The sequence below is a fragment of the Diadema antillarum genome, unplaced genomic scaffold (assembly GCF_040938485.1).
Source record: "Diadema antillarum isolate AM-2024a unplaced genomic scaffold, OU_Dant_1.0 seq00001849_RagTag, whole genome shotgun sequence".
In the NCBI taxonomy this organism is placed as follows: Eukaryota; Metazoa; Echinodermata; class Echinoidea; order Diadematoida; family Diadematidae; genus Diadema; species Diadema antillarum.
Window position 1 is genome coordinate 710,263 of NW_027272521.1, and position 17,552 is coordinate 727,814.

At 37.8% G+C, this 17,552-nt stretch overlaps 1 protein-coding gene across 1 annotated transcript; it reads left to right on the forward strand.

The window, feature by feature from the left end:
- The first annotated feature begins 3,876 nt into the window (after window positions 1-3,876).
- On the forward strand, window positions 3,877-14,693 carry LOC139712746 (scavenger receptor cysteine-rich domain superfamily protein-like). Its single transcript, XM_071624542.1, has 9 exons — window positions 3,877-3,880; window positions 4,966-5,286; window positions 7,129-7,470; window positions 9,470-9,778; window positions 10,430-10,753; window positions 11,287-11,616; window positions 12,618-12,748; window positions 12,950-13,208; window positions 14,359-14,693. Exons 1-9 carry the CDS (start codon window positions 3,877-3,879, stop codon window positions 14,691-14,693), a joined length of 2,355 nt encoding a protein of 784 aa, XP_071480643.1.
- The last annotated feature ends 2,859 nt before the right edge of the window (window positions 14,694-17,552 follow it).

Genomic DNA, 17,552 nt, shown 5'->3' on the forward strand with positions numbered 1-17,552 from the left:
AATGTGATAACAGTGTTTATTGAAGTCAAACATCCTGTGTACAGTATCAGGGTGTGATGAATTTAGAAAATTATGATTCCCAACAAATTACCTCCACTGCTTCCTTTCAGAATGAAAAAATATTTTCTTGTTTCGGTAACTCGCGTTACATGGCTCAAGGGCTGAACTTTCATGTGGTGATTAGAATTTTTTGAAGGTGGCATAAAAATTTTCCTCATGGGAGACTGAAGTAGAACCAATTTGCTTCTTTAAAACAAATTAATTGAAGTGCTAGCAGAATTTTTTTCTATTAAAAAAAAATTATATCAAGTTAAGCATGCATTTTAGCAATTTGGATGACTGAAAAATTGTCTTCAACATTTTGTAGCTGTTTCTCGGGAAATATTTGACCGATTGATATAATTCTTTGAGTTTTCTTTAACTTCAATATATGGGTAATACATAATGAGTAATTCTTTTGCAATATGATAAAGTTGAAATTTTTAGTGCCATGTCCACATTCCCATGGAATTGCCCATATTATATTATATTATATTATATTATATTATATTATATTATATATTATATCATTACAGAGAGAGAGAGAGAGAGAGAGAGAGATACAATTCGTTTATTTCAAAACTACATAGTCAACACATTATGAGTTGTGTGTAGGGCTTCTACACTTATAGTTCCAGTAGTTTGTGAAAGAAGCTAATTTGTCTTTTATTGTATTTAGTGCATAATATAATGTGCAAGTGCATGCATACATCACGTGTCTCTATACGTGGCTTGGTGGCTTTGGGTAGTACATTCATATATCACTCATATATGGAACCGTGCAGCTATGTAATACATATTAATATATATATATATATATATATGCGAGAAGATAAGAACATATATGTATATGTTTATATAATATGATATAATATGATATGATATGATATCAAAATAAATGATTTATGTTTAAAGCAGGTTAATAACACAAAGTTTTCAGGGCTTTGGATTGACCAAGAATTATCCTGGAAAACTCATGTTAATTTTGTAAGTAAAATTTTGTCTAGAATTATTGGGATTTTGAATAAGCTCGAACATTTCTTTCCTGTTCATATTTTGCAGAGTATATATTCTTGTTTAATATCTCCATACTTCAATTATGGAATTTTGGCGTGGGGAAATGCAATTCACTCATTACTAGATTCCCTTCTCCGTATTCAAAAGCGTGCAATAAGAATCATAAACCACGCCGGATATTTTGCCCGTACCAATTGTTTTTCCATCAAAACAGAATTCTAAAAATTTCAGACTTATTTTATTATAATCTCGGAATTTTCATGTATAAACTAACAACTAATGAATTACCATCTGTTTTTATCCACATGTTCAAAAGGAATCGTTCTATCCACTGTTATCCCACTCGCCAGAGTGACGCCTATCACCTTCCCCGTACTCGCACTATTTTTGCAAAGAAGACAATTATATTTACTGGACCCAGATATTGGAATGATCTATCTCTAGATATCACTTCTTCCTTATCTTTATTCACCTTCAAACGCAAATTAAAACAGTTATTACTTAGTGGATACACACTACCAAGCTTTTAGCAACCTTTTTATGCTCGCAGTCTTTTGTCCTTGTCCGCAGCACCAAGTTATTCAAGTGATTTCATGGTACCGATACATCTTTTAATAATATAGCATTTTTGTTATTCAAACACTGCGAGATTTGTATGCAGTCTGGTTTGTGCGATATCTATGTGGTTCATTAGTTTATTACTCATCGATTTTTTTGTACTGGTGTAATTTCAGTTGGTCAAGACAAACATATCCGTTCTCCGTGTAAAATTATATGCCTATGAACTCGGGAACCTACAGTTTTACAAGCTTTAAAGCTTTTATGTAGGCCCCATCATATTTCTTATACTTACTAGTGACATTTTCATACGATATGACCACGTACATTTGTGTCAAGTATATTTTCTTTTTCTTTTTCGTCTACAATCAGAAGACATGATTGTATATATTTTGTAGTACTCTTGTTTTGTTGTCAATAATTTTGTAATGTCATCATTGAGAAAATGGAAATATGAAATAAATTTGAACTGAACTTAACTGAAATATATACATTTATATAATATCTACAGAGGGATTGGTACACTATAATACCTGCTGACATCACAATTAGTCGCCATATAATCTGAATACACACTGGACAAACAAACCTCATCTTCGTGTGGATTTATGTATACATTAGATAATTAGATTGAAATAAGTGTGAGTCAATGTAATCATGACGGATAAACAAGTACATAGATACAGTAAAACCTTTTGACTATTATATCTTGGAATCATGGTCATCCTGTAGTGCGCGAGCTGCAATGCTTTCACGTTTACAAACATGTAGTAAGTAGGCCTAAATACTGGACTGTTCTTTTGCACGAATATATAACTCAAGCGGAACAATATTTCTCAATGTGATGTATTCCAATGCGACTGTATAATCGGATCTATGAAAAGGGCAAACCAGTTTCTTTATTGGCCGCTCCTTCACGGAAAAGTTTTTACAGTCCTGCATCTGCAATGCAGTTTTGGTTGGTTTTAGATATAGCATTTCAACTGAATTTTCATCTTACTTGTATTATTTCTTGAATCAGTTATCTTGCTTGTGCCAGGGCTACAGCTTAGGACTCCTGCCATTGCCTGCTACTTCTCAAGTAATCTTTTCTTCCGTCCGTCCTTCCTTCCTTCCTTCCTTCCTCCTTTACCTCCCCTTCTTTATTCCTCTAATCTGCCCCTTCCCACTGTTTCTTGTTGTTTGTCCTGTGTCTTTGCTCACGGCGAGCGTTTTGTGCCTGCCTGTGTGTTTCCTTTCCTTTATATTTTTTTTCTGCATTGCAAGTTCAATAATGATTTATATTCAGTAGCTCACATTTCTACAAGCTTGTGTTTTACATGGGCCTCTCTTTTCCAATAATACAATTATTTTGAATAATGCATGTATATTGTTGTAATACATTTTGTACATTGAACTTTTTTTTCTCTCTCTCTACTTAAACTTGTATCAAAACGAAAATGTGTTATTGGAAATAAAATCGCATTTGAATGATTGATAGTTACTTTAATTTGAAGCTATCGTAAAGAATTGATTGAAGTGTTCTATCCCTTTTCAAGATTTTTTTTTTTCAAAATAAAATCTGCCCTGTAATAATGATTCACTCAAAATAAAATCTGTCCTGTAATAATGATTCATTGATTTGTGGTGGGATGGCACAATGCTTTAAAATGTAAACTCTAGTACAATTAGGTGCTGGCTTTCGTGAATAAAGTTAATCAATAACATTTGAATAAAGTCAAATCTGATATTACTTCCTACTGCAGCATTCACTTGTATGCCAAAGGTGATTAGGTGATGAGTAGATGAAATGTGAGATTTCTCTGATATCTAATGTGTCATAGCTGACCAAAATAATAATAATAATGATATAATAATGATAGTCCTGGTTCACCGAACACAATTGAACCGTTCAAGTTGTTTGAACCAGAAGTAGATCGTTCTACTTACGTGCAGTGACCACGATTAATGAAAGAGTTATGAACACTGTGAACATTAGTTAATTCTAAACCTATCAGCATCGCAATTTAAACAAATGATGGTTTTAAATATTTCTTCAAGAAAACTTCTTGGGTTTTTCAAATAATAATCGGGTGAACGGCAAGTTGAGCTAAATCACAGTTATAATGATTCAGGTGAGAATGAATATTGGATTTAGGAATTAAAAAGTCATGGAAAGCCGTAGAAATTTGGTTGAACGTGATTTTGTAAATGAAGATGGCTGTCTGAAAAAAAAAATTGAATAACATCAATTTTTTATGTGTTTAATTGAGAAAACAATACATGGGTGAGAGGGAGATAAGTTATAGTAATCTAAAGTTCGCAATCACAACCGCACTGCTCGTTTTAGCAAAATTGTATTGAGTCTGTTTAAATTGAACCACAATTTCCCCACACCTAATAATTCAGTCAGTCTTTTTCCTACAACTGATTGTCCGTCAACACAAATGTATTGGTGAAGTTCAATTATATTAAACACAAATACAGTAATTAGAGTTATAGAGTATACTATTTGACTTAATTTTTAATGAATTCTTACAAAACTTGTCTTAGAATGTTAATGAATGATTTTTTTTTTTACAATCAAACCACTATGATATCACTTCAGATATCTCTAAATTTAGTGTGGTGATTAGATTATCAAATGTTTTATGGGAACAAAAATATTTGTATCGTCTGAAAAGAGCATGCCAAAGAAGTGTGAAATAATTAGTGAGGTTTTCACTTTCAGATATTATCATCTAAATTCTGCTCTGTCGCTGCCTAATATCATGCATGTGGTACAGGAAACAGCAATTCTGTCTCGATTCATTGATGTTAATTATTTCATTTATGGATTATAATGCTTCAGATAATTACCTTATTTTGAGTTTCATTGTCAATGAACTTATTCAGCTGGCGGAATTATGCCTCAAAATTTCGTTGTTACTGAGATAAATATATAATTCTACTCTGTGATTTTCTCGCCTGTGAACGCACACTTCGAATGACGTAGAATGTGTATATGTGTTTTTTTGTAAAATAATGATTTATCATTCTATTCATATCAAACTCACCAAATTTATAGTTCCATTTTCATTCTCATTTAGGTAGGGACCCGAGCTATGCACACTGTGATAACAATTTAAGGCAGATTTTAGTTACCTTCGTAATGATAGTTCTTCCGTCGCCAGCAAAATCACGACAGTATAATTTTTATTTTCTCTCTTTGGCCAGAGACCTTTATTCATCACCTATAAAGTCGATTACAAACAGGAACTTTATGTACCAGTTTATAATGTGCAGTATTTCAAGCATTCGGTTAATCGGTAACATGATACAAAGTTTAGATTTCTCTGAATGTTTACTTTGAATGTTTGTCATCGATTGCAGTTCCCTGGTCAGTTCGACTCGTCAACGGCAGCGTTGACTCTGAGGGTCGTGTTGAGGTCTTCCTTGACAATACTTGGGGCGCGATATGTGACAACCTTTGGGGACCCGAGGATGCCGAGGTCGTCTGCAAACAACTCGGCTACGTCGGGGCTGACCTGGCTCTGGTAGCTTCGCCATTTGGGCGAGGAAATAGCTCCGTACTCCTGGATAAAGTGCAATGTAGTGGTCTTGAATCAAACATATCGACCTGTCAGCATGCCGGTTTAGGTGTCAAGAGTTGCCCCGAATCCAAAACTGCGGGCGTTACGTGCACATCGGTAGGTAAGTGCGGTACACTTGTTCGTACGTCGTCGCCCGTAAGGAATTATCAGATAAAATGGGTCTAAGATGAATTAAGTGTTCACTCTCTTCCTTCGTTGCACTTTTCTTGTTTAGTTACAGAGGTATTATCTCAATTTGGCTATTGCCATGTTATCATACCAACGCTGTAAACTATACCTACAAATAAAACAGAATTATGACTGAAATTGACAGCAGATGAAACCTCTGTTATAATTTATACAAAATGATGATTAAGGAAATCTTGTCTTTAAAAAGGCAACCTATACAAGGCCGAGATAATGCCATTCTGCAATGTGATAACTGACTTCATAACGTGACGTGAGCTGATATTCGACTATTCCAGTGAAAGACAATTAGTTAAATTATGATAATTCAGGTTCATCCATTCCCTCTAAGACAGATGTACTTGAGAGTAAAAGGAATAACATAGTCCAGGATACCTAATATAAGTGATTGTTACATCGGCAGAGATTGTACGATTTGACAGAATAAAATACTGAGTGTACCGTGTATATCGCTCTTCGAGATTCTCTTGTGGGATATAAATATATGTATTTTTTCAATTTTCTCGAAAGCCAGTATAGTTATTCTTGATGAAACCTTGACCACTCAAGGCTATTCAGTTGATCCCGTTCTTTAGCTACATCTCATTTAGCAAGGAAATTAAAGGACAAGTCCACCTTCATAGCCTATGTGGATTGAGTGAATGCAACAATATTAGTAGGACACATCAGTGAAAGTTTGAGGAAAATCCGACAATCCGTTCAAAAGTTATGAATTTTTAAGTATCTGCACAATCACTGCTGGATGAGTAGACTACTATAGTGGATGATGTCACATGCGTACAACGATATAAGGAAAATAAAAAGAGAATTTCACAAAACTTTATTTTTTTCGAATAAATTGCACATTTCTTCGACTTGTTGATGTATGTTAAGGGTAATATTATTCCCCTTGCCTTCTGAAAGAGAGAAGTCGAGTGTTCTTTTGTTATGCGAGAAAAGTGAAAATATGTTGAATTTTCTTTATACTTTCTTCATATCGTTGTACACATGTGACATCACAAGCTATAGTCTTCTCATCCAGTTGTGACTGAGCAAAAACTTCAAAAATTCATAAATTTTGAACGGATTGTCCGATTTTCCTCAAACTCTCACTGATGTGTTCTGCTAATATTGCTGCATTCACTCAACCCACATGTATATTAAGGTGAACTTGTCCTTTAAGGAGAAGAAGGATTTTAGATTCTTCGGGCGCACCCTAGCAAAGGTACATAATTGTCCGGGCATAGGAAAGATGAGGAAAGAGTGGCTGAGCAATGTTATGAGTTATGACTGAGTGCATAACTCTACAACCTTGTATGTTCAAATGAACCTTCTGTAACCATAGTGTGATTTATTAAGTTTGTGGCAAGTTGATACTGTGAGACTGTGAGAGGCTATTTATCCTTGGTAAATGAGACCCTAATCATCATGCAGTAGGAAAGTAGAATACTGGATAATCTTTGAAAAGCATTGATGCGACCAAGGGAGAAGAGAGAAAAAATGCCTCTTATTATCCTGCATGCGATTATCAAACGTGAATTAAGAGATCTAACTAGGTTATATTCTATGATGATTATCATTTTCGTTGCTGTTGTTGAATTAATGTTGTAAGCTGTTAATCGTGTAATTATTGATGCTTCATCCATGTCAAGAACTCTTCCGTGATAGTGATGTTAAAGTCTAATTGTTTCTGATCGCGGATGCTATCTTTATTTCACGCAACGAATTCCAAATGGATTCAGCTTGTCCATATAGGCCTAAATACTTTGCTTTCTAGGAAGCCTTCGACTAGTCAACGGCTCGACACCTGCAGAGGGACGAGTTGAAGTTCTCACTGAATCTGGAGAATGGGGAACTGTGTGTGATGACAACTGGGGTATTGCCGATGCGCGGGTCGTGTGCCGTGAGCTTGGTTACCCTGATGCTTTGGAAGCCGTGGTTAACTCAGCGTCCTCTCCCGGGGAGCCCCGCTTTGGACGAGGATCGGGCCCGATTGTTCTCGACGGGGTGTATTGTTCGGAGGAAAAGACTCTCCTGAGGCACTGCAGCGTCACGAAAGAGTGGGGTGTTAACGACTGTTCGCACGCGGAAGACGCCGGGGTGATATGCAAGACCAAAGGTGAGCGCCACGCCGTTTTCTGTTCCGGATTGATAAGCCAACCCCAGTAGTCCACCAAGTTCTTCTACAGTTTTCAAACGAAGAAATCATCCTCATGTAATTACTGAACTGACATCACTGCATTTGACCACATATTCCTCTACCTTACATTTATGAAAGAATTGATGAAAGGTCCTACCGGGTTAATTAATTTAATTCCTAACAAAATCAGGGAAAAAATTAGAAGTCAATAATATAAGAGTGAAATGCTATACTTTAGTCCTTAAAAGTGACCTGGCAGTTAATGAGTTGGAATTTTAGTAAATTCAATTAAAAGGTTTGTCGAAATTGTGCAATCTTACGAAAGTATAAAAAATTTGGTATATCAAAAACAAAGGAGTACATTGAAACAGAAGCCTTTTATGTGAACTATAGAACCATAGATTTTTATGCCTCCTTGAACTTTAACAGGGAATAGTTAAAAATTATAGAATAAGAAAAAAACAAGTCGCAGAGATGATGATTAATTAGTGTATGCATACTGCACAATGATTTCATACATGCATTTTTAGATCTCCTGAGCCGAAGGCTCAAGTGAGCTATTGCGATCGCTCGTCGTCCGGCGTCCGTCGTGCGTCGTCCGTCGTGCGTAAACTTTTTACATTTTCATCTTCTTCTTGAGAACCCCACGACCGATTTTCCCCATACTTGGCAGGTAGCATCCTTAGGGAGATAGGATCTCAATTTCTTTAAATGGGCACCATGGCCCACCTGGGGGCCCCAGGGGGCCCAAACACCCTAAAATTAAGGAATCTTTAAAAATCTTCTTCTTCTCTAGAACCAGAAGTGATAGGGCTTAGTTGATACTATGAGTAAGTACATTGATGACTGTAGTTTCAAGTTTGTTCATGGGGGAATCAGGGGTGCCCCCCTTGGAACCCAGGGGAGGGTGGGGAAGGGTCCAAATGGGGCCTAAATTGTACATTTTCATCTTCACTTTGAGATCGCCATGTCTGATTTTCACCAAACTTGGTAGGTAGCATCCCTAGGGGGATAGGATCTCAATTTGTTCAAATGGGCACCATGGCCCACCTGGGCCCCCAGGGGGCCCAAACCCCCTAAAATTAAGAAATTCTTAAAAATCTTCTCTAGAACCAGAAGTGATAGAGCTTAGATGATATTGTGAATTAGTACATTGATGATTGTAGTTTCAAGTTTGGTCATGGGGTTGGCGGAATCAGGGATGCCCCCTCCCCCCCCCCCCCTTGGGACCCAGGAGTGGGGATGGGGAGAAGTCCTATAGTTGTAATGGAGCCTAAATTGTACATGTTCATCTTCTTCTTGAAAACCTCACGATGAATTTTGACCAAACTTAGCAGGTAGCATCCCTAGGGGGATAGAATCTCAATTCCTTCAAATGGGCACCATGTCCCTCTTGGGGACCCCTAGGGGGTCCACCACCCCCCCCCCCCACATTAAGGAATATTTAAAATCTTCTACCCCAGAACCAGAAATGATAAAGCAAAGTTAATACCATGAGTTTGTACATTGATGACTTTAGTTCCAAGTTTGTTCATTGCAGATCCAGGGCTGCCTCCCCCCCCCCCCCCCCCACCCTGGAGTTGAGGGGGGGGGATCCATATGCAGACCTAAGTTTCCAATGTTCTCAGGTAAGAGTGTGCAAGAATGCATGGAAGGTGAAATTGCGATACTTAGGTGAGCGCGTGACCCCCGGGTCTCTTGTTTTCATTTAGTTCCACTCTTGCGTTTTAAATTCAATAGTTTCAGGTTTGATAGTAGAATCTCTGGAGAAGGCCTAGAAGAATAGAGAGTCTGTGCCAGTCTTCTTCACTGCCGCTGTCTTTTTTTTTAATGTACAAGTCAGTTTCTCTATACACAACCTCTTCCATTTTATTGTAATGGTATTATATTATGTTCCAGTCAGTTTCTCTATACACATCCTCTTTCATTAATTTTATCGTAATGGTCTTATATCATGTTCCATGTATGATACATATAGCCGTTCGTATGGTGGACGGAGGGTACCCGGATGAGGGTCGAGTGGAGGTGTTCTACGGAGGCACGTGGGGGACGATCTGCGCACACGAGTGGAGCATCGAAGACGCGCACGTATTCTGTAGACAGTTAGGACATCCACTGGGAGCTCGCTCGATAAAGACTGTGCCGAGTGTCGATACACCAGTGTTACTAGATGGTTTGCAATGTAACGGAAGTGAGGCTAGTCTTTCGGACTGTCCGTCAAGTGGATGGGCCAACAATGAGAACTGTAATGCCGAGTCTGCTCAGATGGCAGGCGTAGTGTGTAACGGTAAGTTAATGGTACACGGCGCTCTACTCATTCTATGAAAGTCGATTGAAATGTGACAAATTTCCATCTGATTATCTTATTTCAAAAGACAATCAAAATTTCGTTAATTCCTTCAAAGACAGCTATAAAAGTTCCCGATGGCTATATACATATGGTCAGAGTAGATCCTGCAAGGCATCAGCGCATTAACAAGGGTCGAGGGTACATTATTACCAGTGGCTCGGTGGCCATCATTGTCATCAGAAATGTATTAATGTCAAGCCAACATTATCTAAGAATATGTTAAGATCATACAGGAGAGGGGAATAACTTGCAGATCGGTGCTTGATGTAACTTCTGCATGTATAAGTTAACAGGTAGCAGGGTCGCCAGATTGCCGTTATTGTCTTTACAGCACACGATTACTTCACCAACCATGCATTTTTCCCCAATGACTGCTAATCATTTCATAAAACTTGTCGATTTGCAGTTTTGTTCACCGTTCTAGGTGCTGCACTGCATTCAGTGAAAGATGTCATTCAGTTCAGCTTCTCCTCGTGCGAAATCTCTTACCATCGCACTCATGACCCTCACTTTCTGTTTAATTTGTAGGCTACATTTTTTTTTTCCAATCGTGTATATTCTTTCATGCACCAAATTTGCAACATGCAGTGCCGTCCACTGTGGTTGAATTACTTAGTGGATCAAGCTCTCGAGACGGGATCGTAAGATACCGAGAAGACACTATTTCCGGTTTGATCTGCGACCAGGACTGGGGAGAAAAGGAGGCAGCCGTGATCTGTCGCCAGTCAGGATATGCACATGGCAACAGCACCAAGTTGGTATCTCTTGGGTCGGTGTCGGGAAAGATTTTCTTCAGGGACTACCAGTGCGATGGAACGGAAACACAGCTAAGCGACTGCCCCTTCACGACCCGGAGCATCACTAAGTGTGACAGTAATCAGATTGCCCAGGTCACATGTGGACCTCCAAAAGGTAAATTCTGCGAATTGCGGCATCTGTTATTCACTGCCTAATGCTAAAGTCACACACGGTGGGGTGAAAAAACGGATTTGATGAGGGTGAATATGAGCCGGATTAGTCCCGGAATGGAGGGTAAATTAACTATGCTTCAGTCACATACGGCCGGATTTCGAACCGGGTCCAAGGAATTAAAACCGTATCGACCCGGTTCGCACCGTAGAGATTTAATTCTTATGGACCCGGTACGAAATTCGGCCGTGTGTGACTCTAGCATAAGACATTCGTTCTTTTGTGAATTTCCTTCGTTTTACATAATCATATATGTGTTTATAGTTGTGTGCATCTAACGAGATTTTCCCTTTGTTCTCATTCCCGCTATCGCTCATTCTCATTGTCTCGTCTTACTCTCCTTCCATATCGTGACTACGTTCGTGGTGTCAATAGAAAAGTTACATTCTTTATCTATGTATTGCTCTTGTTGTGTTCTGTCACTGTCTGTCGAGATCTTAGTATGATTCTTTCACCGGTATTTCTTTGGCACTCAGACTATGACATAAGATTCGCCGGCAGCAAGTACTCCGAGCAGGGGCGTGTGGAAGTCTTCTTGGCCGGACGTTGGGGAGTGATAACAGATGTCTACGTAACCTACAGCACCCGCAATGTGATCTGTCGGCAAATGGGTTACGCGGGATACAATTCCGACTACACCTTTGACCGAAAGTCATTCCCGCGCGGGACTCTGCCAATCTTGATCGAAAATTTAGGTTGCATTGGTGATGAACTTCGGATTAACGACTGTCATGAAATAGATGTAGTAGATGGACAAAGTTCAAGAACACACGAAGATGAAGTTGCCATCATCTGCTACCCATATGGTAACCGTGTTTATACTTCATTTGATTTGATTTGATTTACTTATTCTCTGTATAGCATCATATACAATATTTTTAGCAATGCATACAAATATAATACTCACTATATCTATAGTTTCTATATGCAAATTCAACAAAATCATTCCACGTTTAAATCTGTGACATAATTACAGTACATGTGTCATGAATTGCCATACAGAACAGAACAGCATTATGAACGTTATTGAGAAAAGGTAAAATAACGAATATAAGTGGGAATAAAGACATAGAAATGAGGGAGAAAGAAAAAAAAAAGAAAAGGAATGAAAATCGAAACATTGTTGCAAAAGGCATTCCTCGATATATGAAGCATAAAAGTAACAAGAACCACCTCTCCAAACGGACACCGTCCCAAAATGAGAAATCGATTAAGTATTACGGTGTCTTTGCCTCATTCTGACTCTGCCTGACATGTAATCCGTAGATATGATACGAAACACTTTTTTGTGTGATCAGAGTGGTACTGTAATAATACAAAGTTTGTGTGTGTACATGGACATTACTTACATCGATGATACCAAAGTAACGATAATCCGTACCTCTTTCAGCAAAACTAAAGAACTGATCATCGTCACCATGACGAATTATTAATAATTCATGGCTTCAATAACTTCTTCATTACATTAAATGAAATGAATGGAGAACGTCTTTGCGCATTCCCTTTTGTGTATTCCTGTAACAAACAATCCTAAACTTTATATTTATCCATCCTTGATATGAACTTCCAAGTTCGAGGCAATCAAAATAATAAGGGCATGATGCCTCTTTACTTTCACTCCAGTACTCTGGTCGAAGTTGATGTGTTAACGTGGCTCGAAAATTAAAGGAGAATAAAAGAGTAATTTTTTAGAAGGTTTGTCTTTGAGAGGAAAATGAAAAAAAAAGAAGAAAACCTACAGCAAAAATATGATGTTTCTGTCTGACTCTCCTGAATTGTTTGTAACTCTGCATTTTCTGTCACGTAGAGAGTGTCGCGAACCACCCCGTCAGGTTAATAACCGAGACCGGGATAGTCAACACGCGGTACGGCATCCTACAAATATACCACGACGGTATGTGGGGAGCTGTGTGTGACGTGTATTTCCAGGATACGGAAGTAAGTCGCCTTTTTTCAGTTCTAGTCGCAATTAATATGCATGAGTACAATTATGAATGGCTTTAAATTTATCATACTTATATACATAATGATTTGAAGCTTTTCTTCTGAATTTTCTTTTTTTTTATGTTACTCTTTCGTTTTAAGTGCTTGGTTGTTGTTTTTTTCTCTCTCTCTCTCTCAACTTCCTCTCTATGTCAGGTAGTGTGCAAGGAACTGGGCCACTCTGACACGGAAAGTTCGCGAATTCTGTACAGCTACGAGATGGATGACGTTGAATGGCCATCTCCCCAGGTTTCGTTCGATATCTCGTACTGCGCTACATACCAGGATGACAACATCGACAAGCTCTTCGAGTGTGGCCATGCGGCGTGGAAGAGGGCGCCCTACTGCAGTAGGGATTATGAGCTCACTATTATCACGTGTGTGGGCGAGCTGCCCCACTTATCCTCCAATTCGGGTAAGATTTGAAGTCATATACTCCATCTTAAAAACAAGAAAAACATGCTTATCGTGAAATTCCAGAAACTGCGCGATGTTAGAATAATGTTATGTCTTGCTAGCGACTATTACTTTGATATTTATCTCGAAGTGATTTTTTTTTCGTTTTATCCATTAAATTCAATTCTAACTTTTATTTTCTGTTTTTTCAACAGAATGTACATAATTTACGTAAATTTGACATGCATTCTAAATGTTACACACTCGGGTACCAAGGAATAACATGTTCATATCTGTAGTCATTAATGATGCTTTATTCATGCAAACATAATTATTTATACACATTCTGTGAAAAAAGGAGGCATACCCACTCAAAAGACTGTGCTTGTAGAACCTACTATGTGGGCACCTCACAAGGAAGAGAAGAAAACACACATGTAGGTGAAGAGCTTAAAACTACACGTTTTAGTGTGCAAGGAGAATTACTCATTCAGTATCTCACCGCTCATACAGTTTCCTTCGTTCTGTCCTCTACTGTCCGACAATCACCCTGTCTTAAACTGAGCACGCTTTGTATTATACAGAAAGATCCGTCTGTCCGGAGGAGTCTTTTATTTTTATTGACGTTATCACTCTCCTCCGCAGACAAGGGGATCCGTGAAGCCAGACGTAGTCTCCGCGGAATATAATATTATCCCCGACATGGAAATATAAATTAAACATATAAATTATAAATTTATGAATTATAAATATTATATATATATATATATAATGTATATATATATATATATATATGTATATATATATATATATATGTGTGTGTGTGTGTGTGTGTGTGTGTGTAATTATACATATTATAATATCTGCATGATATCTGCACTAAATAAACCCAGAACAGCCAATACACTGGATGAGCATTTTCCTTCGTGTGGAAAGCTCAAAGCATAGGGTCTACTGTTATATTGTAGGCCTAATATTTACATCATTCAGTTTTCCTTGTTTCAATTTGTCTGTACAATGCTTGCATAATCATCAAAACAATGGAAATGGCTGAATCATCTCACAGAAGCCAGTGAAGACTTTTCTCGAACGTTTCTCAGAATTAGTAACCACATGATGCTGAGAATTAACACACAAGTGTATTGTCTGTGTATAATTCTTTAAAATAGACTCTCCAGATTCATACGGGTCCGGTCCAGGTGCGTGGGAGATCATACTGATCAGTATGGCGGTCGTGATACCGCTGAGTCTGATAATTTACTGCTGCTGGCGAAGTCATCGGAACACGGGCTCCGCAACAACTGCCAATGGCGCAGTGTCCACTAGCGCAACTTACGTGCAGTCAACGAATTCGGCACAAGTAGAAGTTGCGTCAACAGAAGCGTCCTCTTCTCCGCCAGCTTACGTTGAGCCGTCGCCAAAGTCTAAGGAGGCTCCACCAACATACGAGTCTGTGTCTCCGGATTCGGCAGCCGCCGAGGCGGCAGAACCCGTTTGCGTATAATAATGTGAAACACGCAAAATAGCTACACATAAATAATATTTCAGTGCAACCTTGGACGTTGTTGCATTTCAAATTGAAATCAACACGTAGAGAGTGTCTTAATATAACTTAAAGGAAAACTCCGGCTGATTTTCAGACTTTGCTTTTATTTAGAACAATTTTAAATTGGTTAAACTGGTTACAGAGTTTTGATCAGAACTTACAGTGATTGGGATAAGGAATAAGAAAAAAACTCATAACTTATCATCGCTATGAGCATGCAAGGATGATGACATATAGCAGCGTCAATAATCCGTAAGAATGGATGGGTGGGGGCTCAATTTAAGGGAGCAGAACAAAAAAAAGAAGAAGAAGAAAACATACATAAATTGTACACGGGTGACCTTGTTAAGAAGGTGGTATTGTACATGCATAATGGTATTGCATTGCTATTTTTCTGAAATATGTGAGCCTTCTTGCATGCATGCATCTTATAGTGAGCCCCCAGTCATGCCCAATTCGTATGGTAAAGCTGCTATAATATAATATGTCATCATCCTTGGTCAGTTATTGTTTGAGTTTTTCAGAGTACTAGTATTCTGCTCAAGGAAAAAATTGATTCCACAAATCTAAACATGGAGCTATCGAGTTATGTACTACGTGATGTGAAATTATGAAAATCGCCTGGACTTCCCCTTTAAGGAGTAGTCGTACTTGATTTTCTTAACTGAACTATTCAGCAACACAATGTGAACTATGAGTAGAAATTGCTGATAATACGTTTACCTCATTTTTCATTAGTATGATTGATAATCTACTTTGCATGCTCAATACCTTGTTTATAAACCCGATGTTAAACGATCATTTTTTTTAAATATCAGAGGCTTATTATAACACGTGCTTCTCGAAGTCAATTATCATGGCATCATTTTCTACAATACAATTTTACCATATCGGTCATCATTATGTAATAACAGATGATAACACAAATATCACCAAAATTTTAGACGACTCAATTAATCTCACGTTATTTGAGCTCATTCATGACAAACGTGAATGAAAATGGCTTTGATTGAAATTTAAACCTGACTCTTACAATATGTTCTCTTCATTGACAAGGCGATATAAATAAAAAATGGCACTCTATAGGTAGGCCTACCTTCTATAACAAAAAGAAAAATGGTTTCTTTGGTTCCATTATGTTTCTCAAATATCAAGGATAGACTGTATATATATAGCAATAATAATGTCACAACAGAGGAATGCATTAAATACCAATCTTGATTTTAATTAAAAATCCGAATATTCTGGGGTCCTCCCCCTTCGTCAGGGATGACAGTGCGAATGAATTTTAATATGTTAATATCACTGTGAAAATTCATTCGCACTGTCATCCCTGACGAAGGGGGAGGACCCCCGAAAATTCGGATTTTAAATTAAAATCAAGATTGGCATTTAATGCATATCTCTGTTTTGACATTATCATTGCTATTTCTAGTACTGCCAATACGCGGAGATATATATATTTTCTTGCCTTTAATACTTTTTTTCCCTCCTCCATAGGTAGTATAGGTAACGAGACACTTTCAGCAACCTAACTAATTTTATCTAACTTTGACGCCACTTACATTGCTATCTCCCGTCAGGCATTATTGTTAAAGTATAGAAGTAAGATTTCTTTGCCTGTCATAATTGTTATGAGCAGACGAAAATAACAGCATGTCCATTTACGAAAGTGCGTTGCTCATACCACATCTATATAACGTCATTCTTCTCGAAATTGATAGCATTTATTTTATACGTTTTTTTATGGATGAGTCAGATTTGTTAAGAGAGTATTATTTCTTCTAAAGTTGAATCAAGGCAAACAATAATGCTGAAATTTCGAAAACGTTTAGGGGATGTCTATTCTTTTTTATTCCCCCCCCCCCCCCCCCGGCTCGGTCTTTTTTTCCTCTCTCTCTCTCTGTTGTTCAACGTGTGAGCAGTATTGTTTTATGCATATAGCAATGCATTTCAAGATGCGAAATTGCGACACTTTTAGGAGCTCATGATTTTGGCAGGATGTGTGTATTAATATCTTGCCCCTGTGTGCTGAGTCAGGGATGGTGACGACAAGCCGTGCAATATACAATGGTGAAACTGTTTGTTGTGTAGGTGTTTCGAAATAATAGGCAATACTAAATATACAGCTGTAGTGATAGAATAGCTGTCTTCTATGCGTGGTTTTGTGTGGTTGAAACATAGATTGTTGTAATACGATGTACTTACAGTAGTTTTACTGTGTCTCCTTTGTCTATGGCATACATGCAATTACAGATTAAATCCTTCCTCATTCTTGAAATTCAAGCATTCAAGCAGCAGAAGCGTAATGCAGGACATATTCTTAGAAAAAAGATTTGACAATTAGTGACGAATAATGCAGTAATGATGAATGACGGTAGCAGTGTATAAATATCATGATAACTATAAAGATAATCATTTTGAGTCCGACTGTGGGGCGCGTACTAATTCATATGTTTTCATTAATGAGAGACATCTTCAAAATGTGATTAATTTCTCCGCCAATATCCGCCTCACGGATCAATGTGGGCTGATTTGACGGAGTACAACAGTTACTGTGTCAACCGAACATATTGTCAAGAAAAGTCCATTCAAAATTTAGTGTGTAAGCACTTCAACATAACAATCTTTGAGCTCTGAAGTGTAATATATTTACCATCGCTATGTTTGCATATTAATGAAATGAGGATGACCAGCTGTTTAACCTCTGTGCTAATGAGTCAAACGTGCACAAATTTTACACACTTTATATACCATAGACATATGAACGTGGCACACAAAAGGTTAACGAAGATTGTGCGCTCTGGCTCAGCAGAA